The following is a 23,466-nucleotide window of genomic DNA, read 5'->3' on the forward strand; positions in this document are numbered from 1 at the left end:
CATATTTTATGAGCAAAAATTATCTGTTCATAAGAGAAATTACTTCGATATAGTAAACATTTTGATCAAGGAAAGGATATAGCAGAAGCATTAAATCTGCATCAAAAAATTGCTTACATCAAATTGTAATGAATTTCAATAAACTGGAGAAACATTAATGATATTAAGAAATTAGTGACATTTTTATGATTCTAATAGGCTCAGAGGCAAATTTTGATACTCCTTACCAAGACTCTCTGTTTATTCACTAACCGTCAAATATTATAAAATTAAAAGCCACTTGAAGAGAGATACCTCTTAATTACATACCGCATCTTTTATCTGTTAACTCATTCTCATCTGCGTAGAATAATAGCTTTGATTTCCAATAGCAACATTTTCTTGCTTTTTTGTCTTGTTTGTTACTAATGTTTTGCAATACACTTCCAGGATGGTGAAACTGCTCTTCATTACGTCAGCATGCTGCGACCAGTGGAAAGTGAGAAAGGCCATGAGCTTGATATTGCAAAACTGTTGGTTGATAACAGCGCAGATACGACTATCCTTAATGTTAAGGTATGACTTTGATTACATTCAAAGACCGAGATGCGACTTTTTGTTTGGGAGGGGACCAACCCTGATAAAAAATGTAGCAACAGTCATATTTGATGAAATAAATTTTTTCACTATGCTACTTAAGTTTTTTTGGGGTCCAAGGCTTCCTGCTCCCCCCCCCCCTACACCCCCCCCCCCGTATCTCGGTCCTTGAATCCATTTTATCGTCCCATACTCTTAGAAGAGATTGAATCTTGCTTTTCAAAAGAGAATTATTTCACCTGAAGTTAACAGGCATAGCATATCTTAGTTTTTTTAAGAAATATTGATATAGAAACTAACAGAGCAGCAAAGATCACCATCAACTTATCCGTCATATCTTTTGCTTTATCCCCCAGTATTACTTGCTGCAAAGTATCTCTTTGGATAATACTATTTGTTAACAGAAAAGTGCCTGTAAAACAATTTAGAACTTTAGTAATTAGATCAATTACAATTTTTTGCATTTTCCTTAATCTACAAAGAATCTTAAGTATCGGCATATATTATCAAGTCTTTTCTTTTATAAGCACCATTCTCCTTGGACATGCATTGACTAGCCTCATTTGGGAAATTTATGAATGTTTTCTCTTGCAGGCAATGGAGAGCTCACTTCACTATTGTGCACGGCATGGTAACCTTGAAGTTCTAAAACTTTTTTTAAAGACAATGCACCCTGAAGAGGCAGCAAAAGCTGTCAACTTTCAAAATAAGGCAAGTATCCTAAATACACTTTTTTAATTCTCCGATTGCCTTTGTGTTGTCTTCGATATCAATTAATCAGTTTCAGGGCCACCAAGATCTCTAGAAATGAGCAGTAAATTGGATGCCAGAGCTGCCATTCATCCAAAAAAATGTGTATTTCTAAAGATGATATCGGAGTCGCAGCATCATTGAACAATTTAAAGCATTCCCCTAAACATCAATACTTTTTTATTTAACCATTTAACATACACTTTCATATTTAACATATCAATTTCTGTGTTTTTCAGAAGATTTACTTAAGGCAATATCTTTTTCTAGGACGGTTGGTCGCCATCTTTAGTTGCTGCCAGAGAAGGCAATGAAGAAATCATGAAAGTACTTATCGATTACCATGCAAGGTTGGATATTTTTGATGAGGTATGATTCTTTTAATTGCGCTCCTTTCATAATAATTTTTGTATTGTTAAATGAAAAATTATAGTATTTTTGAAAATTCTTTTATAACCTTTAAGGGCCCAACTTTTCATGCGTTTGCTGAATCTAATCATGTAATTAATTCGTTGCTGTGACAAAAATCCATACTTTGTTTTTAAAGGCTGGTAAGACTGCGCTGCATGTTTCTGCTGAAGCTGGTCATTTAAATCTAGTTGAATTGCTGATGCAGAAGAAAGCGTATGCTAATGCCAAATCAAAGGTAAAACTTTTTTCTGTCTTGTGACATCTATTTATAAGGACCAAACCTATCTTGCTTCATCTTATCACAAAGCTAAAACTTATTCCTTGCTTGTAACATTTTGTCTCAAAGGCAAAACTTATCTCTTTCTTGTCACATTTTGTCACAAAGAAAAACGTATTCTTTTCTTGTCACATCTCTTCACAAAGGAGAAACTTATCCCTTTCTTTTTACTTCTTGTCACTAAGGTAAAGCATCTTTTTGTCACATCTTGTCACAAAGCTAAAACTTTTCCCTCTCTTGTAACATCTTGTCTCAAAAGTGAAACTTATCCCTTTCTTGTAACATCTTGTCTCAAAGGTGAAACTTATCCCTTTTTTGTAACATCTTGTCTCAAAGGTGAAACTTATCCCTTTCTTGTCGCACAATCTTTTTTTAAATATTTGTGTTGGCAGCATAACGTTACAGGCTCATATGCCAAAATTAAGTTTATTTTTTTGTCATTGGTCTGTTTTTATTGTATTAGAAGTCATTTTTATGTTTGCGCCTGCGCAACTACAAAAAGCAAGTTTGTTAAGCAAGCTTTCACATTTTAATTTTTCTGAAACAATTTTGTGGAAGTAGAAAGGCTTGCTCAGTGCATCTTCAAATGTCAAAGGCTAGCATGTTAGTTATGAATTTGTTAGCTTTACGAAAAAACCATGACCTGAAACAATTGTGAGGTAATGTCACTGCCAACAGGGTTTGTATTCTGAACTCAAACTTTTTCTTGTTAACTCCAAACCATTTTCAACTATGTAAGTATCCATTGAATATTACCCCTAGATGTTTCGTTATTTTGTTTTAGACTGGTCTTACTGCAGTTCATTTGGCTGGTGCAAGTGGCTACACAGAAATCGTTGAAACCCTTGTTAAACAGTACAACGCAAGCCTTGACGTCGTGGCTATTGTGAGTCTTCTTTTTGATACAGCTAAAGCTTTAAACTACTTCCTCTACAAGATAGTTTAACCACCGAAAAATGATGTTTCTTAGGATAATTTACTTTTCACTTTTTGCAACTGAGACGTGTCAGACAATTTTTTAAATATCTTGCCTGGTTATAAGCGTACATTTCTTAGTCCTCCTCGAATTTCTTTGAAAACATTTTGGATATTTTTACGACTTTTAATTCTTCTGTGTTACCTATAACATATATTCTTCAATTCTTTCAATTAGCAAACATTTTTGTTTTTGCAGAACAAAAGGACACCTTTGCATTTGGCTGCTATGAACGGACAGAAGACCGTCATTTCCAAATTACTCGAGTTGAATGCCGACCCAAACTCCGTTGATGCTGTAAGTACCCTTTTCCAAAATTTCCAAAATTTGTTAGTACTTACTGCAAGGGTAAGGGCTGAGCCCCCTTGTTAATGACGTTAAATAGCCCGTTTCATGTCACGGGCATATTCCGCTTGCTTTTTTTACCCCTTTTGGTAAAGCTGATTCCCGTATAGGATCCCCCTTTAGGCAGTCTCCCTTCCGAAGAAGATTTGCCAACGTGTTAGGAAAGATTGTCAGTTTTGCCTCCTAACCTTCATCCTCCGATCTGTACTACCTGATGTCTATTCCCTGCTAGATGGACAGGGAATGCATGCCAAAGTTGTAAGTGAAGCTGGGGCTGGATCCATTGGATTTTATCATTGCATCAAGCCATTTTTAAAACGTAACCACTTCTTCCTCATATTTATAAATCTTTGCGGTAATTAGCTAAGTAATAATTAACAAAGTCTTTAAACTATTTTATTCGACTTGTTCAGTTTCGTTGTGTATTTAAAATTTATACTTCACTTGTAACTATTTCTACATTTCATTTGTCTTCATTTTGACTTTCTTCTTTTTTACGTTGTCTTTCTTTGTCAAGTATTGATACTTCTTTTTGATTAACCTCCATTGCTGACAAATAAATAACTTGAAATTCTGATAATTTTGCAATCTGTTCTAGAATGGCTACACGCCTCTTCACTTAGCTGCCGAGAACAACCATCCAGAAGTGGTCAGACAGTTCGTCAGTCATACACCGTCGCTCATTTTCCAAGCAAACAAGGTACAATAGCCATTTTAATTCTACTTTCAACTAAAACATTATGAAAAGAATCTTGATGAGAAATGCCTTCCTAAGCAAATTAGTTCAAGGGGGGGAAACTACTTGAGACGAAAGAGGCGGTTGTCCTGAATCAAGCTTTTATCCTACATATGAAATGGTACTTTTGTAGTCCTGTAGTTTCGTAGTACTGTAGGAATCGAATATTTTTAAAAGATATGTTTAATTTCCAGTCTCCATCCTGATAATTGTGAAGTCTACAACTATGATTAAAGGTCAAAAAATTCTGATGATTTCATTGCATCAATTGAAAGACCTTCATGGGAATAACGTTCTTACTCAGCTTTAAAATATATCAACGTCCGACTGTTTTCATAACTTTTTCGGCTCAATGATACAGCGTGTGTCAATTATATATATGTCAATTTTACCGTCTTTGAATACGCTTTGATTTGTGAAGATTCTCAGCTTGCATAATTCAATAACGTTTTTATCATCATACGAGCGATTTTGTTGTAGGATGGAAACACGTGCGCCCACATTGCAGCAGCCAAAGGAAGTCTTGAAGTAATGAAAGAGCTCGTGCAATGTGACCCTGCATCGATAAACACAAGAAACAAGGTAACCTATAGAGCAAATCCATTGCCTCTAGCTTTCTTAAATGCCATTTTTCCATGCCAAAAAACAATTTTTATGGTGTTACCAATTATATTTGACATTCAAAGTATATTTTTGACATTTTATACCCTCTATCAATTACCAGCACGGTCACAGACCAAATTCGGACTATATAAGAAAAGCGGAAGTCCATAATTATTTAATGGCTAGTAGCAAAAATTTCTGTCATACACTATTGTTCTGATTCCAAAGTCAGGATGTTATGGTATTTTATATAAAATAAGTTAGTTGCCTGATGATCACATTAAGCATGTAATTTTGAGTTGCAGCTTGCAACCGTCCTGTTCTATACCCCAAATCCTGCACAGCTCTGCCTTTGCGACATCCAGTAAAGTAATTTTCATTAAAATCCGTTATGAGGTCCTCTCTCGATTGAATTCTAGGTAAAAATTGGATGTTTCTCTTGACTTAAATTGTAAATAGAACAAGTATGCTATTGATCTAAAACTTTTCTCCTCTTTGCTTTTCAGAGAACATATGAGACACCAATGCATTTAGCAGCATCCGGTGGTCATTATGATCTGATGCAGTTTCTGTTTTCCAAAGGAGGATCTGTAGAGGACGAAGATAAGGTACGAAAACATGGTCAAATACTCTACCCTCTATATACCGGACAATATCTTCCTTATTGCGTTATCTTAGTTTACTTTGATATTTATAACCAGTTTGAGCCGCATTGTCATTGTCTAAAAGTTGTAACTAGCAGGACAGAAAAAGCTACTGTTTGAATCTATGCTACGAATTTGGCTTTCAATCAAAGTCGGAAGTCGCATAGAATTTCTATCGTTTCAGACGTATACAAAAGACCTGGTTGGCTTAAACGTAAAGACCAGTCCTCGCTCTATAAGATCAGCACAGTTCTTCCTTTACAAAAAACAACTTTGGTGTGAGTTTTTTGAGAAATGTTTCGCAAGGAAAAGCATTATCTAACTCTTCCTTCAACTGAAAGCTGCTTAAGAAACAAATTGGGATAATGGAAGATAGTTTGATTGATGGACTTGAAAAAAGGTTTATCAGCTGAGACACATTTGCAGATAACTTACAAATTCAGAAAACCTAGAATAGAAAAATGCATGGCTTTGTAATATGGACCGCTGCAAAATCAAAACCAATGATATAGACTATAATGCGTTATAAAACTTAGGGTTTATGTAGAGACTGCATATTTTTAATCAGGTATTTCTGTTCATCATCATGGCAGTGATCAGTTCAGTGATATGATGTAAACATGCTTGTTCCTTATTGAATTGTTTAACTTGAAAACAAATTTATGAAGGAGACTTTTGGTACCTCTATCAAGCTCAACCCCTTTACTACTCATTTAACATCCTTGTGCCGTAAAGATTATTGTGATGTATACGAAAAACAATTTTATGATACATGAAATTCTTTCTCCTGCAGGAAGGTATGACTCCACTGCACTTGTGTGCCAAGTATGGACACAGAAATCTAATTGAGTCACTAAAAGGCAAAGTCCCATTAAGCATGTCAAGTGCAAAGGTATTCATAAGTTTATTGTAATAGTTTTGTTTTAAGTCTCAGATTTGTTTTATATTTAGATTATTATATATATACATATCTATATTTATATTTGTATTTATATCTAACATATTTATGATGTTAACTTTAACAATTGTACTCTATTAAGCAAGTACATACCGAAAAAAACGAAGTCTCACTTGTATTTTAATTGTGATAGCTTTAATCTTGTCATGATTTGAATTTTCCATGCGAATTCAAACCAATTTGTATCACTACCTTTGTGTGCAATATAGCTTCTAATTGATTCATCAAGATATATATGTAGATGTTTTTGTTAGTGCTATTCCTTTCAACCATTGACTTCATAATCTACCTTAGGCCTAGACTCTCAATTTAGATGATTATTGCTTGGAACTTTCTTCATTGCGGCTATTTTCGATTATTCAATGTATGAAATCTACATAATTCATTCATTCATTCGCTAATCCATACATTCAATTCATTTGGAAAATGGTCATAGCACCCATATCATTTGAGTCACGTTATGATAAAATTTCGCTATTGTCAATTTATCTAATTCGGTGATTAATTTTCTTTTAGAATGGATTGACTGCCATCCACGTTGGCGCTGAATATGGCCAAGCAGAAGTCGTCCAGGACCTCCTACAGAAGGTTTCTGGTGGAATTCCCAGTGAGGTATTGTATGCCTTTCATCCCAATCCAACTTTGAGGACTGAGCCCTGATGACATTTAAAGATTAAAGTATATGAAGAGTATCATCGTTATCATTTATCGATTTGTTTTCAATTGTTTGCAAAGTATACAAAATAAATTCTTTCTCACTTGAAATGTCAAAGATATCAGAATTAGTCTGATACACTCTATTGTTTGGGACACACTCCCAGTCTGGTGCATCGATCTGATTTGCGAGGTCAAACTCTGTGTTATTAAGAAATACTATTTAGTTACTCAAATTCAAGCATCTGGGTTTAGCTACTTATTACAGTCAGGAAGAAAAATTTTTGTTGCAGATTTTGAAAAATTGACATGACAAGATAGTTTGTTCATAAAGCTTTGTTGTATCGCATGAAAAATGAATTAAATACTTCCTCAATTGATGCTATTCAACATTTTTACCTTATTGAAATTTAGAAAGAGGTTTTTTAATTTGAAAGTTTATAAGTATTTCTTTCTTATAAATAAATGACCTAGAAGAATTCTGCTTTTAACGCCATTGTTTTCTTTTGAGCTTTTTCATGAAATCTTGGTGCGCCCTTTAGCGTTACTTAATCGTTGAATATCAACACAAACTTTTCCCTCTTTTTTACAGTGTCCACGTGGAAAAGAATCAGTTGAAGGGATCGAGGTTCGTATTGTTGTTGTTGCAATTATCATTATTGTTTAGAATCTATTTTTCAGATAATTATCATTATTTCATATGGATTGTTTGCTCAATGTATTAGAGCTAGATCTACCCATTATTACGCAGGTACTTACAATGCAAATGTATTTAGTGTTCTTTCAAATAACGTAATTAGATAATACATGAAACGAAGACATCAGCAGCAGAAAATCAGTCTCCATGCAAGGGTATCTACCTAAAGTTTGCCTAGCTTGCTTGTCAAATTGAATACCACGTTAGCATTTCAAAGAAATTCTAAGTTCTGGCATAAATATATGATATGCAATTATTAAACTATGCACTGTAGTCTATGTTTATACTTAACTGTGATCTGCACTTTCTTCCATTCACCAATTATTTTGTACTTATTTTCCGATGTCTGCACAAAATCCTCTCTATTCTCTGCCTGAAAAGTTCCATATTGAATTCAATCTTCGACCATTTTCTTCTTTAGTATGCCTACACTCCGCTTCATCTATCAGCACGAAATGGGCATGACGGGATTGTTCGATTGCTCCTCAATTCACACGGTGTCAAGGTAGATGCAGCAACCGAAGGAAAGGTTCGTGTTTTTAAATACCTAATGGATAGTTGTTATAATCAGTCTTGCCTCATGAAAGAGCACATCAAGGCCAGAGGAATCTGTCATGAAGTAGATACTGGTTGGGTACTTAAACCGGACTAGCAAATTAGGGACGTAGAAGAGAAACAATTTTCATGACAGATTTGGTTCTTTTCTCTACTTCAAAACTATTACAGTTCCTTTTGTCCTTTTTGTTTATTGTGTTTTAGGTAAATCTACCTCTCAAGCATTTAAAATTGAACTAATCGTCTTCTTTGAATGATAAATAAATAATTGCTGTTTCAAAAAAGTAACCTTTATTACCTAATATTCTACTGCTTTTTAACATTTATCCTGTTTTCATTGTCTGCACCAAAGCTTGCAATAACATACATGTCTCCCATTCGTTCTCTGCAGGGATTGATACCTTTACATTTGGCTTTGATGAATGGCCACACATCGGTCGTGAGCTTGCTTCTTGGGAGATCGACTCATCAACTGGCCATCAAAGACAACCAAGGAAGGACAGGTCTGCACCTGGCCGCTGCTCATGGTCATCTTGAGCTTGTCACTTTGCTGCTTGGACAAGGCGCTGAAGTTAATGTCTTGGACAACGTAAGTGAAGTAACCATAGCAATAAACGTCACTTGATCGATTAGGACGGATTCAAGAGCAGTCTACTTTGATATGTATGAATCCATCTGTGTGAACTGTATGAATCACAACGATCTTTTCTGCACAAATAATGCCGCATTTTAAGGCAAGTTAGATTAAAAAGATCAGGCAAAAGGTTTCGAATATCTCTTATAATTCCACAGTGAAGAGTTACACCCTTTCATGGTTGGGCTCAACTTAACAAATGGCTTAATTTTGGTTTTATTATCCATTTCACATATTGTGCGCCAGATCCCATACAATGGAATCGAATGGTCCCTCCTTGTAGCAGTTGATCTTTTAAAATTAGTATTTAATGGCTTTTAACATGGTTCAGGGAATTTTTGCACATTTACCTTTTATATTACTAGTAGGAATATTTTCACCAGTATAACAATAGTTTTTTTAAGATTTATTTCGTATAAAAATCAAGTGTGCAGTTGATATTTTCTGCATCTTATATTCTTCTGAACATGAGCAACTTTTCATTCGTGTTTTACAAGCAAACATCGACTAAGATCAGTCTAGTTTATGAAAAAAATTATTCTTGCAATCGAAGATTTTTATTTAGTTGACCAAAATGCCATGTTGACAAATACTTCGGATTTTATTTCTAGGAATCGTGGTCCCCCCTGCATTACGCTGCTGATGCCGGTCATGTTGAAGTCGTGAAATATTTGGTGCGTATGGATGCAGAAACTACCACAGAAGATAAGGTAAGGCAGACACACTTCCAGCCATTTTACCTGCAAGATTCCCTTTGAACATCGATAGACTTTTGTCCTTCTTCCTTATTTCTTTTTTTCCCGAATTTTACCAATTCGCTCAGCGAGCTTACAGAATACTGTTGAAAATTTGAATGAATATCATTACCAACATTCTTTCTCACTTTACAGTAAAAACAAACAGTTTAAACTTAGCCTGGGGTATAAGAGACATCTAAAAACAACAACATCAATGATAATAGCCAAATCATTTTCTTGGAGCATTTACTCTGTGTTTACCGAAATAATTCGAATTTTTTAAGCAATTAAGCAAGAGTGATCTGCTTGCTGTTGTGTTCTTTTAGTTGACATCTTTAGCATGTTTTTACTGCAAAGTTTTTACTTTCTTTGAAGTTAGATATTCCTATAAGGTTCTTAAAAAATCATCATGTACTCCATAGCTACTGCATCGTATAGCCATAAAATTTCCTTCAGTGCAAGGACTAGCCATACTCTTCAGTGGAAAAAGCCATATAAAGGACTATAAATAGCATAGTACCATGGAGCTACTTAGTGGCGTAACCAGAGGGTGTGTGTTGCTGGGGAGGCATCCTATATCCCACCAATGATGTAATCATAGAATAATTTGAAAGCCGAGCGCAGACGACACTATATCACTCTTTTTACCATCCCATTCGTTGATAGTCAATGCATACATTGAAACCATAGAAACCATTCCTTAACCTATATTGAATGGCAGTGCAATCTAATACAAAGTCCTACAATCTAGTACAAAATCCTACAAAATCTACAATCCTGATTACACCAATTTTGTAATTGCAGCTAGCCACCTATCATCACAAATGTCTTTCCGCTAATGTTTTTCTTCAATTTTGTCCTTGTTGCAGAACGGCAAGACACCTTTGGCATTTGCAGCAAAGAATCACCATTTGGCAGTTATGAAGTACTTAGTTATGAGGGATTTCAATGTCGAAAATATGCTGACAGACAGGAAGGTAAAGATAGCTCTTCATTTATTTTTAACACGCAAATGTTGCTTTCATAGACGCAAGGGAGTCGCGTGAGGTCCATTCGCAGTTATCAAAACTCGCCTAAAATTATCAAAATAACTGACCCAAACTTATCTGCCAAAATATTTCGATAGGACCCAAAAATAGCAAATTACAAAATCTTGTTGTTGAACACATAATAGACCACTAGTCATAGTAATTTTGACCGTTTCTTATAACAATCTGTTTAACCACATCTGTACTTTTTTTCTTGTTTTTGATAATTTTATGGGTCAGTTGAACCCATAAGTTTCAAAAACATTTATTGTTATATCAGACACCCAAAAGTATCAAATCACAAGAAATTTGTTACCCATAATTATCGAATAGACCCCTTCATAGCCCCCCTGGTCCATAGACGTAGGGGGAATTTCAATGATTGTGGGGACACATGTAAGTTTAAAGGGGGGTCATACGTCTATGGTTGCATTTGTTATTGCTTTATATTTCATTAGTGATATCTTTTCTTTGAAGTTTGCCATATCCTATTCACAGCATGATAAAACTGAGTCTCTTGAAAAATTATAGTGTAATTTATTAGGGTTATTTAATGACATAGAACATGGAAAACGCGAGAATACAACCATTGTGACTTGTGGGATATTTCATTCTATTTTTTGTCATATTGCCTTTCGGAAAAGTTGAGGTAATGCAACTCTGGTTGGATTAGATCAAGGCAGTAAAAATTGTTTGATATTTTTGAAAATTGAGTTTATCTCTACTGTTTGAAAACGGTGCATGCATTAGTACAGAAAACAATAATAATTACAAAATGTAAATTAAATAGCAACATTCTGAAATCTGATTGAAAAATGCAATGAGTTAAATCGAACTTGCAGGAATTTAAAGATAACAAACTAGAGTCTCCTGATTTGATTGCTATTTTGAAACTGTTGTATTTTCAGTTTGTTCAAAGTTTGCTTTATTACAATTTTATCAAAAGTTTACTTGTGATAGTAATTATGACAGTGATGGTGGTATTTAAAATTTTCAATGCAATTCTCTTTATTTTGTAGTTTCTGCTCAATCTGATGTTGTGTAGCAAACTGAATGATAACGAATCGATGATAGATTTCATTCTGAATTCGCCCGCGCCGATATACACGGCCTGCAAGTTGGCCAGGTTGTACCGCTTTGAGTCGACCAAAGAAAAAGACAAGAGCAGTGATCTTCTTGAAATGGGAGACTACTGTGAGCAAATTGGATTGGACTTGCTCCATCTTTCAACTACATTCGACACCGAAAATGTCCTTAACGCCACTGATGACGCCCGCCAGCCTCTGATCGACATTCTCATTGATGGCGAATTGAAGAACTGCGTCGCACATGCCAACGTACAGGGCTATCTTGGCGATGTTTGGAAAGGTGATAACCCTCTCTTTGATGGTTGGCGAACGTTTGTTCTATTCTTGCTTTGCTTTCTTATTCCACCGCTTTGGGCGTTCCTCTCTTTGCCGTATAACCGCTACAGCCGCGTACCGACATTGCGTTTCATCTGCTATGTTATATCGCACACCTACCTTATAACACTGCTTATACTGGTTGCCGTAATACCTTGGAACCGCAGCTATGAAGAGCTTTTCCCGACGCCTTATGAATGGGTACTTCTCATATGGCTGTCCGGAATGATTTTATCTGAAATATCAGAACCTCAAAGCCGTAGCGGCCTTGGCCTATTACCGCCAATATTCCTCGCTTTGGCAACTATTGCTGTTGTGATCCACGCGTTCGCGTTTCTTTCCTCCGGTAGGATAAGAGAAGAGGTAATGTATGGAAGAGATCAAGTTCTCGGTCTTGGTCTTCTGCTCTGTGTCGTTCAATGTATGGAGTTCCTGTCTTTGCACCATCTGTTTGGTCCTTGGAGCATCATAATCCGAAGTTTGATTCAGGATTTGCTAAGATTTCTTGTAATCCTGCTCATCTTTATAGTTGGATTCGCACTGCAACTAGCAATCGTGTATAAACCAGTCTACGGATTAAAGCATGTTCAGGTACCAACAGAAACGGTCCCGACCCCTAAACGAGAAGGATCCCTGGTCATATTCGAGCATCTGTTCTTTGCAATGTTTGGATTAACAGGTAAGTCCGACATTGATGCGTTCGATCCAAACACAAACCCGCCCGCTACAAAATATCTTGCCCTCATAATTTTTGGCTTTTATGAGATCATCATCATTGTCGTTCTGATCAACCTGCTGATTGCTATGATGAGCAACACGTATACTCGTCTGGAAGAGCGTTCAGATATCGAGTGGAAATTCGGTCGAGCGAAAATGATTCGTAACATGACGAAAACCGTTTCGACACCAGTACCTTTGAATATAATAACGACATTGGTCTCGATATTTCGAATCATCTTCAAGACAAACTGCTGTTGCTGTCGAACAGACATTGCTAAAATTTGCGATGAAATGGAGAACAGGCTGCCAGAGATACAAATGGAGTCGTTCGTCAGTCTTGATAGATCGACAGCAATTGAAGAGGGAAGCGGGCCTAAGCGTCTAGTTGATGTTGTCAACTGGGGTGATATCGTAGGAAGGTATCTTGAAAACAAAGGCCTTCACATTGACGACGAGGAAGACGAAATTGAAAAATTGGCCCATGGTAATCAAAAATCAAAACGAAGAACAATGCGTGTAAGACAGACTGGAAATGGTCATTTGACTACATAGCCAGATCTTTCAACCAAATGTTTAAAACACATTTATATATGAAGCATATGCTATGGACAAAGTTGGAGTGTTTTGAAAAGTTTGTTACAGCTCAGTAAGAAGAAGCTCACTTTCGCAGTGAACTCAGAACCTCCTCAACGCATGAAGCTACATGCTAAATGTTGAAAGTACAAACAAAGTTTTGAAAGCCAAGATAAATTTCATAGCTCTTTTACAGAATTAAAGAAAGAACTTCTGGTGATACGCAAATCTTATATTAATGCGTGATGCTGTATTGGCTATATTTGATTATACGTCGCTACTTTTTAGTACATTCGATTATAACGTTGCTTATAAGGACTTGTTGGTAAACTAAATTATATATAGATAGATACTGCTATTCTAGTCTTGCTGATGAGCTTTAGTCGACTTAGGGAAAGGTAAAATGCATTTTGTAAATTGAGTTGAATGTATATAAATTAGTCTAGTTGCCAGTAGATTTCCCTTAAAAGTCTGTTAGATATAGAAGGAATGCACATAAAATCCGCAGCGTAAAGGCAAATCTGAGAAACCCTAACATAAGATTTTAGAAAGAAATCATCTTAAAGCAGAGATCTCGTTTATTTATCAGTCATCATCAAAACAAATACTGGACAGCCATGAAAATATAAGCAATTGTGTTCAAAGTCCGAGAAAGTGTTCAACCTTCATCTGCCTTGGTAACTAAGATTTGAAAAGATTATCTCAAAACTCAATTGAGAAAGGGAATGGAATGGGATGGTGTTTGAGTCATTTTCTAGGGCCTTCCTTGCCTATTGCACCTTCGAAAATGGATTTTCAATGAGCCAGGTATTCATATCTTTTTTAAATTAAAAACTTTCTAATTCAGCAAGAATTTTCAATAATTTAGCAAGAATTTTCAATTTTCAAGAGTATTTTCCGTTATGTTATACAGAACGTATGTGCAGTTTGATTCCCTTTGAAAGCCTGGGCACTAACAGCATCGATTGATAAGATTGTTCTTTGAGTATTTCACAGTGCATTTGTGGCAACCGACTCCCTTTTTTCTTTTGCTGGGCCAGATTTTTTACAACATTTGACTACTTTCTTGCCGTATCTATCTTTATTCTATATTTCATTAGCTATTCTTATTATATGTATACTTTATTCATGTAATTGATGTATTATATCCATATTTAGAGCAAAATTTTGCACCGAAGTAACTTATTAGCCACTGTACACATATTTTAGAAACATAAAGATTCGTACCAGGGGAATGGCTTGTTTTTTATTGCTGTTGTTTCTTTTAGATGTTGATAAAATCTGCAATCATTGCTTAGCTGATCTGTTCAGATCGGAGCATGTAGTTCAACATTTTACAACAGTGTATCATGCATGTATCAGGATAGCAAAATCCCTGAATTTTACTGCTAGGAATATCGTTAGCTGAACTTTATCTATGAAAAATCCTACTAGCTATTGCCAGTGTTGAGAGGCAGTATCTCACCAGCTCTGCAAATGCTTTTTTATGGGCAGGAGGCAATACTTACAATTTCCGTCACTCTTAGGCATCCTTGGTAAAGCCACATTTTCTTTGGTGAAAGATAAGCACTGATCTTTAATATTCATATCTTTTTTGTTATTGTCAGCCCACACACACTATTCGAGAAATATTTGATATGTCGTTGTTTTCATAGCTTTACAGTCTCCTATCTAATATGGCAATATATATCAACTAAGCATAGTCGATTTTCTTTTTCATCAAACGCATGTTCTAATGTGAACGTCTTTATACCACTTAAACCTCAACAGATAGCACACAATGAGAAGGCTTAATAAGAAGGCTTGAATACCTTCTTTAATGATTTGCCAACCGAGTTTTTCAGGAAAATGTATCAAATCTCTAGAATAATCACATTAAAATCTCTGTAGAGTTGCTCTTTATCGAATTTATGTCTAAATGATGCTAAAATAGCGTATCTGGCGGTTGACGAAGTTTAGAGTGACGCATGATTTTTAAGTAAAGCTTTCATAAGTTCAGCAAGGTCGGCCAGTCAATTCGCTTGGCAGTTGGTTAACCAGGACAAGCTACACATTTGCACATAACTATTCATTGTCAATGGTGTTAAAAAAGCTTCAGCTTCTCTCCTCTTTCGATTCCGTAGCAAGGCCTCCGAAACCTCTCGGCAGCACTACACACAACTAAGCTAGAAAATGATATCTAGATCATTGTAGCTTGGCTTTAGCCTCCCTTGATTGTTTGTGTTGGGTTGAAAGTATTTCTGAGAATAACGTTTGTCTGTAGTCTTGATTCAAATGTATTTGCATAGATGTTCCTGATTTTTGAGACTCTTTAGGGAGTAGCAACGTAAAAATTTTCTAGATGCTCGCTCCAGACCGCCGACCTTTACCTGGAAGGGCCTTTACCTACAACCAGGCTTCGTCATTGGCTAAACGAAAATTCCCGTTCTGTTTCAACAGCAAACATTGATATCCCCAAGTGCCCTTTCTGCCCCACCGCATCTTGAAGCTTCTGGCGCCTCTGATAGCACCAAAGTTTCTAGACCATTCAGCTTTGCGATGCTCAAGCAGTGTGAGAAATCAGGAGCTCAGTTCCCATTGTTCATTCATTTGATTCGGTAATAAAAGTTCTTCATAAAAAAATATTTAAATGAGAGTTCCCATTGTTGAAATTCAGATAAATTTTGGAGAGTCTAGCCCCCTCCCTTAAATGCTTGTGAAAGTTTGGTTGGGTGGATTCCTTACTAGGCAATGCGAACTAGCCCTTTATAACGCTATAAACTTTCTTTGATTGAGGAATTTCTGTCAGCCTTTTAGAATCGACTTGAATGATTTCATGTTACCAGAGAATCATTTACACAAAAGCCAGTATCTAGGGTGTGGTATTTGGTGTAGCCACTAGAAATAACTTCCATCACAGCCCCCCCCCCCCCCCTTTACTAACTTTGTAAGACGGGGCGTCCTCCTTGCGAAAATTTAGCTTTTCCAGCGGTATTTTTACACGAGTGGCCATGTTTCGACAGACTCGTTATCGTTGTCTATATTGCATCATCCATGATGAAAATGAAAGATCTGTATTCATATTTTCGCTTGTATTTTTGACAAATCATTTTCAAAAAGGCGCATAGCATTATTTAAAGTCTTCGAATTAATAATCCTGAAGAGAGCAGATCTCATACAAAAAGGTTTTGCTGATATTCCTTTCTCTCACGTGTTCAAAGTTTTAGCATGGGGCAGCCTCGTTTTGACTCTCTTTTAGGCCTAGTGCATCAAGTCTGGCGATATCCACTGATCAGTGGTGGTATCCGTGTTCCTGCTGAATCAAGGGGCAGTTTCACGTTTATTTAAAAGCAACCGAGGGATTTAAAATAGCAAAGGATATACAAGATGCCTCTTTCGTGCAGATTTTACAAGCAAATATACCCAGAAATTGACGATGTCGTCATGGTCAACGTCAGAAGTATTGCCGAAATGGGGGCATATGTTCACCTGTTGGAATACAAAAATATTGAAGGAATGATATTACTTAGTGAGCTGTCAAGAAGACGTATACGATCTATTAATAAATTGATTAGAGTTGGAAGAAATGAATGTGTGGTTGTCATCCGAGTTGATAAAGATAAAGGTAAGATTCGTAATCAACGCGCCGTCCAAATGCTCATTACATAAAGGCATTGACAGGGACGGAACACTGGCAATACGTAGCTTATCATTTGCTGTAATTTTCAGTTCAATTCAGTTCGATATTTTGAATTTTACCGCATATAATTTAGCACATAACTAAACAAACTAATAACTAATTCAAAAATGATGATATGCAACAATATTGCAAAAAAGGTATGCAGACTAATACAGAAATAGACTAACACAGAAATAGACTAATACAGAAACAAAATAACAACTTAATATTACATTACAATTCAATATTTTGATTCTTATAGAATAGAGTGTAGCCCTGAAGTTAGAATAGAGAGAACTGATAAAACCAAGCAACGTTGGTAACGTTTCCCCCAGTATAGGACGCCCAAGTATACGGTCAGGCCCCAGTATAGGATTGTCAATCAAAATTAAGTGCCCCCAAAGCGGTTTCAGTGCATTGTTGTCGCGATGATAGATAGATAGACAAAATATTAAAGAAGTCCATAAAAAAAAAACTCGGCTCAATAGCAACACCAAACTAGGTACGAACAAAATAAAAAATAAACTTTAACCACTAAACCTATATTTTGTATGAATTTCAAAGATATAATCGATTATATAAAAGACAAAGTTTAGGCCAAATGTACAGAGGTCTCTGTTACTCTGAGAATCCTCTATGTCTGACCCAGGGGGTGCAGGCACCCCTGCGTGTCTCCCACAACCGAGGCGGAGTTCTTGGAGAAGAGAATTTTGAACAGACAAATAACATAATGTCACATGTGGATTTGATTTTCAAACAGCTGCACTTAATAACACAGATTGATTGCAACTTCTAACTTTTATTTTATAAAAAATCCCCAATCAATGCTTGTCATAATCAACCCAACATTTTAGTTTACACGTTTTTGCTTTCATTACACTGGTTGACACTGGTTTGAATTGAATTCGATGGAACTTGTTGAATCATTTTGTTTTTGATGTAAATGAGTAGTAGGAATGAAGCTGGTTATGTTTTATTATTGCTAGCAGTGAGCTACGCGAATGTCTTTCATGTACGGCTGTTACAACATGGCGGCTTGTGAATAGGGAATTAGAAATTAAGCATATACATGGTTGCATCTTCATTCTTGGGTCTTGGTTCAGAAACCTGAATGTCTACTGGCCAAGAAGCCACTGTGTCTTGAAATAACTTCTGTCTATCATCGAGACAACAATGCACTGAAACAGCTTTGGCGGCACTTAAGAACTTAATTTTGATTGACAATCCCTATGCTGGGGCTTTACCGTATACTGGGGCACCCTATGCTGGGGGAACTTTACCAATATGGTTGATAAAACCAGGCATAGTTGTATCTAGGAAAAGGAACAGAGACAACAAAACAATGAATTGACTTACTTGTTAACAGCATGTGGTTAAGATATATTGGTTAGTAATTGTCAACACACAGTTTTGTCTATTTGGAAAGTATGGGGCCTGGGGACCTGATATTTGGGAAAAAAAATTAATGTACACATAAAAACATAGGGTAAAGCTCCTTCCAAACTCGAAATGTCAACAAACTGCCACATTTCCATAGAGGCTGTGTACTGAGAAACTGAATCATTAGGTTGAGAGCAGCGGAAGAGAGGCATATTTTCTCAATTATGTTCCTTATTTTTTCAGGTTATATTGATTTGTCAAAAAGAAGAGTTTCACCAGAAGAAGTAAAGAAATGCGAAGAAAAGTTTAACAAAGCAAAAACGGTATTTGCTCACTTTGATGGCATCAACTATTCTATGCATAGTTTTTTGTATGGAAAAAGTCAATATTCCTGCTTTAAATGAGTGTAGCAAAAGTGTCATCAAAATATTAATTTGAGAGCAATTTAATGAGCAATTTAATGAACCCGGAGGGGGGGGTTGCCTTTGTTTTCTGCACATCAGCGTTTTCATTTTGATATCAGATTCAGCCCTTTACACAAGCAAAGAGATTGTTTTCATCCCCCATTTAGAGCATTTTAACTTTGAAAAGTGAAAAACAGTGTGAAGCACATCAGATTGGATAGTTTTTGTGTAAAAAAGGCCCATCCAGTATGAAATTAATTGATATCAAATGAAAACAGTATTGTGTAAACAGTGCATCCAAGACCCCAAGCATTTCCTGAAGCCTTGGAAGAAGCCACGCAGATTTTAAAAGTATTTAGATCTGATTTTGAACAGTGTGGCTACAAAACTGTGACTTTTTATCTGAGCATCGTAGCAGGTTACAGGCTGGAACAAAGGCTGAATGTTTCAATTGAGATGAAACAAAACAAGATGAAGCAAGCAGAGAAAGCTTATTGCTGAACATGGTCCAAGAAATATAATTTTTGCAATTTAACCTTACATCCCTGCAATTCCACAAAAGTCAACTTCGTATAGACATATTTGCTTCTTCAGCTTGAATGATGTTTGTTTCTGAATGATATACCTGTGGATATCACAAAAAAAATAACTTCTGCCGGTAGAATTCCTTAACAGATGATCACCCTAGGCATGAGCCTATGATTTACAACTCTGAATCACACTGGAAATGTAAACATCGAAAATTATTTATATCATTTTATTATGTTTTAAGGTAAATAGCATTCTGAGACATGTTGCTGAAGTGTTGGAGTATTCTAGTGATGAGCAATTAGAAGACCTGTATGAAAAGACCGCTTGGTATTTTGATGAAAAGTATAAAGCAACTGGAGGATCATATGAAATATTCAAACATGCTGTCAAGTTAGTGTCTTTTGTCTATAGCTTTCCTAATCTTTGTGAACTGAACTTGCACCTCATTTTATCCATTAATTTTGAATACTTGAAAATATTTTCTATCAAAACTTGATTGTATCCAAGTTACTCTTTGGGATAATTTTGAGATTCACTGATTTTATAAAGAAAAATTAACAGTTTTTTCAATTCATTTGAGATAACCAATGCTCGTTGGTTAATAAGAAAGTGGCCTAAATAAGTGGAACTTATCATAGACAGGAAAACATTTGCCTTTGGATGAGCCATGGTCAGATCAATGTTGAGAACTCATTTTCTTATTCAGAAAATATTATGTATCTTCTAGATACTATCATTCAATTGATGCTTGTAGTATCAATTTTCAAATATGCACCCCCTGAATCACATACTATGCACCAGACCACCTCGTCATGCCAAGCTTACCTTGATTTTATTGAGCAGTATATCGCTAATTCTGCTTGAATTTTTTACCGCAGTCTCCTTTTTTAAAAATTCTATCCTTAAATTTTCCTGCTTACATGCTTCCCCAAAGAAAAAGCTCTAATTAAACACTCATTGCTTAATAATTTCTAGTGAGCCATCAATCTTGGATGACTGTCAGCTTGATGAAGAGACCAAGGAAGTCCTTCTTACTGACATCAATAGGCGTATGACACCACAGGCCATTAAAGTTAGATCTGATATTGAAGTTGCTTGCTATGGGTATGAGGGAATTGATGCTGTAAAAGCAGCATTAAGAGAAGGACTCAAATTTTCAACTGAAGAAATGCCTGTCAAAGTGAGTTTAGGCTTCCTAAAGAAATTTTTACCAATGTTATTGCTGAATCTAACTAATTTCAAATGAGTGGAAGAACTAACAACCATGTTTTTGTTGCAGTTTTTTGATAAATTCACAAAATATTGCAATATATGCAGCATGTAAAAGTCTGAAACATTTTCCTAATATATTTGTGTTTTTTTTTCGCACACAAACATATTTCTGCTTTTTCGCTTGATTTCATGTTATTGTTCCAAATTTTAGGACTTGTGCTACCTTCAGAAAACTTTTCTGATAATGCATAAGTTGTCAGAATGTTGCAATAGACACGAGGCTTAGAGTAAGGACTTGTTACCATATTGTTCTAGCTGATGCTTTTCTCAACTGCCCTTATCATTTACATGAACGTAATTTATCCTACTTTGTTGATACATCTATTTTATATAAACTGGAGACAAAATAAGCTGTTGTAGTTCAGTTAGAGTAGCCTGTATTAGCATTAAACATAAGAATATTGAATGCCTTAACTGGCATATCTTTGGGTGTCTGAATTATGGAACTTCTAAAAATTTCAAAATTTTAATTTCTTTAACAAACTGAACGATAACAACCAAATTTAGTTTCAATTTTTCAATATACTTTTTTATAGATTAATCTGATTGCGCCACCTGTGTATGTTGTGACAACAACAACACTAGAACGTGAGCTTGGTGTAGAGACCATTAAGAAAGCTATTAAGGCTATTGAGGATTCCATTAATGCAAGCAATGGACAGTTTAATGTCAAAATGGAGGTAAGCAACGATGCATTAGCTTGGTATTTTGTGCTATTGTTGAACTCATTTGTTAGTTTACTTTGGCTTGTTTTCATTGTAAAGTCTCAACTACGCTAAAGTCACTATGTTTTTACCTGGCTGCTAGTGTCATTGGATGGAAAATGTATGGACAATTTCTTCTAGCTTTTCAAACCTTCCCCATGAAACAATAAAGCTAAGGCTGGGTTCTAGCATGACAGTACGATTCATCCTCGCTGTATTTAACCGTATGACTGCCGTGTTTTCCCGGCTCTAAAGACGGCCATTGTATTTTATTTGCTTTTTAGCACGAATGATTTATGCTGTTTTCAATTTCAATCTTATCCTCGAAAATTCTGTTTTTACAGCCTAAAGTCGTCACAGACACAGACGAAGCTGAATTCTCGAAGCAGCTAGCGCAGCTTGAGAAAATGAACGCTGAAGTTGCAGGAGATGATAGTGCCGATGAAATGCCTAATGACGATGAAGACGAACCAGAACAGTAATCGTGAATGAGCAGGCATTGACAAAGATATTTAGTATTATCAATAGATAGTTTTGCTATCATTTGCCGAGCGCTATTATATTTACTAAGGCTGCAAATGTCTAAGTTGGTTTTCTTTAATGGGAAGTACGAAATTATCGACAACAACGGTTTTTATATCTTCGATGCATGCCAAACTCGATTTTTGTCTGATTTTTTAAATGTTTTCGTATTCGTGCAAAGTACCATGCTATAAAAGGCCGCCTTGCTGTTTCGTGCATATGCCTTAATGTCGAGATAAATCCAGGTAAAAAAACTGCATTTTCGTTGGTAGGTTTTTTTACAGTCTTTGTTTTTTACTAAGAAATATTTCGATACAAACCTTGTCTGATAGAAATAGAATCAAATTAGTCTTTTGAATCAGTCTTTGAGACATGTTTTTAAAAAGTAGACCAAATCTACCAAAAACTCGATCGCTAAGGGTTTATGCGCTGTTAGTCGTCAAATGTTCGGCCCTCGATTACAATGTTCAATGCCATAGATGAATTGTTTGTCCGAAAAAATTTCATACACAAAGACATTTTTTTAAGCTATGTTACTTTGCTAGGTTTTAAGCCTGTCGTCACATTATTGTCTATTTATCTGAGATGAAAAAACCTATGTGTCTAGAAGATTCTAAGTTGCAACACCAAATGAGGTCGGAAGTCAGGCGTACCGCGCTGTGTTTAAAGTATTGAGCACTGCCCTCGCTGACTGATAAACAGCCTTCTTTGAATATAAGCATCAATTCTGGTCGTGTTTATATCTAAAAGTGTGCTTTGGAATAGGTTTCATTAATCTATACCAATTGCGAAAATACAGAATTGTAAAGGTACTCCGGCTGGCTGGATTTCGGCTAGCGTCGCTAGCTGTTGAACAGGCAGTATTGCCTTCGAATAAAAATCTCTGTTGGAAATTTATGGAGATGTGAAAACCGCCGTAAACCTAAGTGCTTTCTCCTCTTTTCGCTAAATTCTTTTTCTTCCATATCTCACATTATTTTTTTCATTGTCATTTTATTATACTATCCTAGCTGGCAGGGTTTTGTTGGTGCCATGAAAATTTAAGTTACAAAATTTTGTGGAAAGGTGCAGTGGGGATACCGAAAATCCTTGAATTAGCCCCCTGGGGGCTTATTTATTTTTGATATTTTTTAGATGGGGGCTTATTCGAAAGGGGGCTTATACGAGGGGGGCTTATAAAATTGTTGTAGACATTAAGAGCATTAAATTAATTATTACCAAAAGTATAAATTTGTTGTGGTAATTAAATAAAACGCCATAGGCAACCTCAGATGGCAAAAATCATGAAATTGAGAGACCCAATTCTAGAATTAACGGTAGCAGTGGGGGCTTTTTCGGGGGGGGGGGCAATTCGAGGATTTACGATAATTGTAGTTGATCTGGGGAAAAACTATCAAAAAGAAAGGCGCGTTCATCAGGCTTTTGAAGATTTTTGATTGGCATTGTGACATTGAAATTTAGAAACAAGCTTTTAAATTATGAAGTTGGATGAAAAGAATTCTTACTAATTTTTGGTATTTTATTTCAATAATTCACGCCAAGAGGTATGATGCATTAACTCTTTAAGCAGAATTTGTATATTCTGTAAAGCTGGAATAACGTAACAGATTTCATATTCTTACCTGCTACATGATATTGTTCAGGAAAGTTACAAAAGGAAGATTTGAATAAAGGTAGCTTGCAAAAGGGTTGCGAATATCTTTTAGTTGAAGGGCCTT

General features: G+C 35.8%; 2 protein-coding genes across 8 annotated transcripts in view; both read left to right on the top strand.

The window, feature by feature from the left end:
• LOC135689293 (uncharacterized) overlaps positions 1 to 14,512 on the top strand; it is an 84,976-nt gene extending 70,464 nt beyond the window's left edge. For all 7 annotated transcript variants that reach the window (XM_065206479.2, XM_065206478.2, XM_065206477.2 and 4 more), the window contains 17 exons: positions 430 to 555; positions 1,171 to 1,287; positions 1,597 to 1,695; positions 1,874 to 1,972; positions 2,799 to 2,900; positions 3,189 to 3,287; positions 3,934 to 4,035; positions 4,552 to 4,653; positions 5,181 to 5,282; positions 6,112 to 6,210; positions 6,793 to 6,888; positions 7,523 to 7,558; positions 8,049 to 8,156; positions 8,574 to 8,771; positions 9,428 to 9,526; positions 10,423 to 10,530; positions 11,601 to 14,512. In XM_065206479.2, the coding sequence (XP_065062551.2) occupies positions 430 to 555; positions 1,171 to 1,287; positions 1,597 to 1,695; positions 1,874 to 1,972; positions 2,799 to 2,900; positions 3,189 to 3,287; positions 3,934 to 4,035; positions 4,552 to 4,653; positions 5,181 to 5,282; positions 6,112 to 6,210; positions 6,793 to 6,888; positions 7,523 to 7,558; positions 8,049 to 8,156; positions 8,574 to 8,771; positions 9,428 to 9,526; positions 10,423 to 10,530; positions 11,601 to 13,256 (3,348 nt within the window). In that variant the 3' untranslated portion in view covers positions 13,257 to 14,512. The remainder of the gene's footprint in view (positions 1 to 429; positions 556 to 1,170; positions 1,288 to 1,596; positions 1,696 to 1,873; positions 1,973 to 2,798; positions 2,901 to 3,188; positions 3,288 to 3,933; positions 4,036 to 4,551; positions 4,654 to 5,180; positions 5,283 to 6,111; positions 6,211 to 6,792; positions 6,889 to 7,522; positions 7,559 to 8,048; positions 8,157 to 8,573; positions 8,772 to 9,427; positions 9,527 to 10,422; positions 10,531 to 11,600) is intronic.
• A 1,984-nt stretch (positions 14,513 to 16,496) lies between these two features.
• Positions 16,497 to 21,888, top strand: LOC135689295 (eukaryotic translation initiation factor 2 subunit 1). The gene is made up of 6 exons (XM_065206480.2): positions 16,497 to 16,881; positions 18,559 to 18,638; positions 19,492 to 19,640; positions 20,226 to 20,430; positions 21,059 to 21,202; positions 21,571 to 21,888. The coding sequence occupies exons 1-6, from the start codon at positions 16,644 to 16,646 to the stop codon at positions 21,706 to 21,708; spliced, it is 954 nt and encodes a 317-aa protein (XP_065062552.1). The 5' UTR covers positions 16,497 to 16,643; the 3' UTR covers positions 21,709 to 21,888.
• Positions 21,889 to 23,466: the final 1,578 nt, after the last annotated feature.

The sequence above is a fragment of the Rhopilema esculentum genome, chromosome 9, assembly GCF_057945365.1.
Source record: "Rhopilema esculentum isolate cy_ngs chromosome 9, ASM5794536v1, whole genome shotgun sequence".
Classification (NCBI taxonomy): Eukaryota; Metazoa; Cnidaria; class Scyphozoa; order Rhizostomeae; family Rhizostomatidae; genus Rhopilema; species Rhopilema esculentum.

Bases quoted from the DNA above. Each gene is read 5' to 3' on its own strand.
- LOC135689295 (XM_065206480.2), top strand. From the start codon at position 16,644: ATGCCTCTTTCGTGCAGATTTTACAAGCAAATATACCCAGAAATTGAC. The intron at 19,641-20,225 runs GTTAGTGTCTTT...AATAATTTCTAG, and splicing joins ATATTCAAACATGCTGTCAA to TGAGCCATCAATCTTGGATG. The intron at 20,431-21,058 runs GTGAGTTTAGGC...ACTTTTTTATAG, and splicing joins CTGAAGAAATGCCTGTCAAA to ATTAATCTGATTGCGCCACC.